The sequence below is a fragment of the Mandrillus leucophaeus genome, unplaced genomic scaffold (assembly GCF_000951045.1).
Source record: "Mandrillus leucophaeus isolate KB7577 unplaced genomic scaffold, Mleu.le_1.0 Scaffold6, whole genome shotgun sequence".
NCBI lineage: Eukaryota > Metazoa > Chordata > Mammalia > Primates > Cercopithecidae > Mandrillus > Mandrillus leucophaeus.
Window position 1 is genome coordinate 2,233,608 of NW_012106474.1, and position 2,121 is coordinate 2,235,728.

General features: G+C 44.4%; 1 protein-coding gene across 1 annotated transcript in view; it reads left to right on the forward strand.

Moving 5' to 3' along the window:
• The window catches only part of THBS2 (thrombospondin 2), a 40,600-nt gene that overhangs the window by 6,531 nt on the left and 31,948 nt on the right, over window positions 1-2,121 (forward strand). Inside the window, exon 5 of the mRNA XM_011999660.1 lies at window positions 1,843-1,927. Within this exon, the coding sequence (XP_011855050.1) occupies window positions 1,843-1,927 (85 nt within the window). The remainder of the gene's footprint in view (window positions 1-1,842; window positions 1,928-2,121) is intronic.

Consider the following 2,121-nt stretch of genomic DNA (forward strand, 5'->3'; position numbering starts at 1 on the left):
CACTCACACTCGCATATGTATATACATCACACATGCACACACACCACACAACACATGCACAGACACACACCTCACCACATACACATGCATGTGAACACACCCTCACATATGCATGCCCATGTGCAAACACCGTACATGCACACGCACATGCAGACCCACATAAACACCATTCACACACTCATGTGCATGCATGCACACCACAGACATGCATGTGAACACACACATGCACACACGTGCACACACCCTACATGGGCATACATGCACATACACAAACACCATGCATACACTCACATTCACACAGATGTGTGCACGTGCCACACATGCACACACACACCACACACACATGTGAACATACTCTCACACATGCACATGTGCACACAACCATATATAGGCACTTATACAGACATGTGGACAAAACAGGTGTGCACACACCACACACAGTCATTCAATGCACACATATCATACACATGTGAACACACACATACATGTGCACAAAAGCACCATACACAGTCACACACATGCACACACCTCCACACATAAACACACCATACATACACTCACATTCACTCATTTCCCACACACACACAAAAAAACACATATAGATGCACACACAGAACCACAGATGTACAGACGCATGAACACACATGCACACACACTCATACACATGTATATACACACAAACTCCACACGTAAACTCATGCATACACATACACCAACCATGCATGTGTACACACACAGGCACACATGCACACACAGGCACACATGCACACACAGGCACACATGCACACACAACGCATGCAGAGCCACAGGCAGTTGTCAGCACATACATACTTTCACACATGCACTCACCCTTTCATGTGCAAACACCGCCCACAAGCGCGCACACACACACAACGCACGCCTTTCTAAGTCATGATTAATCAGAGAGGGCCGCCCCAGCTGTGCTTTCCTAACTGCACTAATAACCGTCAGTTGTGATTGAGGGCTGGTTTGATGATCAGGGAATCAATCCTATTCCAATGTTTCTAGCAATCCCAGACTCTTTTGATCACGACCAAAACCACTCCTAAATGTTTGCTTTAGTAGCGAAATGATGGGAGAGCAAAGTAGCAGGTGCCCTTTTCCAAGGGAAAGGGCTACTGGTTTATGAGGGAATGGTTTCATGTCCATTTTGGTGAAAATATGTTTGGAAATGAATCTTCCTTAAACTGCAGGTGTTTAGAATCACAACAGGGTGTGGTACCTTGCTCCCTCCCAGTCATGTAGGGCCTTGGAAATAAGTACATGCTTAAACTCAGTAATTTGAGTAAAAGGCCTAGAGATGCATAGCTTGTTTTTGAGTTAATCTCTCATGGGTGCCCAGGAATTCCATACTATATAGGATTGGCCCAGCCCCACCGTAACTCAGCTGCGGGAGGCGCTCAGAGTCTGTGTCTCTGAGTGGACCAGTGGGCCTCTGTGAGCTCCTTAGCCCAGTGCAGAAACTCGCTCATCATGGTGACTTGCAAGGAAAGAATGGCCTTGAACGTCCATGGGAACATGCCCAGAACACACAGCAGGCCACACCTCTCCAAGGGTCATCTCACTCATTTATGAAACATTTCCTTCTAGGTAGATTTCTTACATTACACTTCCATTTCTTGTGTCATGCTCAAAAGCAAAATTTCAAAAGTCCTATATACAGAAAATCTGATTATAAAGAGACTGCAAACCTGCTACGTAGAAGGAAATACTTTCACTACTTGAAGATTGCATCTTGTGTTTTTAGAATGTCAGTGAGCTTGGCATCAAACGTTGGATGTTTATCTGTGGCTCTATTTTTCTGCTTGTATGTATTTACAGGGTTTGCTTCAGAATGTCCACCTCGTGTTTGAGAACTCTGTGGAAGATATTCTAAGCAAGAAGGGTTGCCAGCAAGGCCAGGGAGGTAGGTGTGTTTTCAAAAATGCATTTGATTTACTGGCTTGGATGGGTTTCTATTGCGACATGATGTGTGTGTGTGTGTGTGTGTGTATGTATGTGCATGCATGCTTGTAAAAATTTAAGTAAAAATATTTGGAACTACCACTATTGTCTTTGAGTGAGTTAGCTGGTCACCTTAGACATGTTGATATCTGAAAA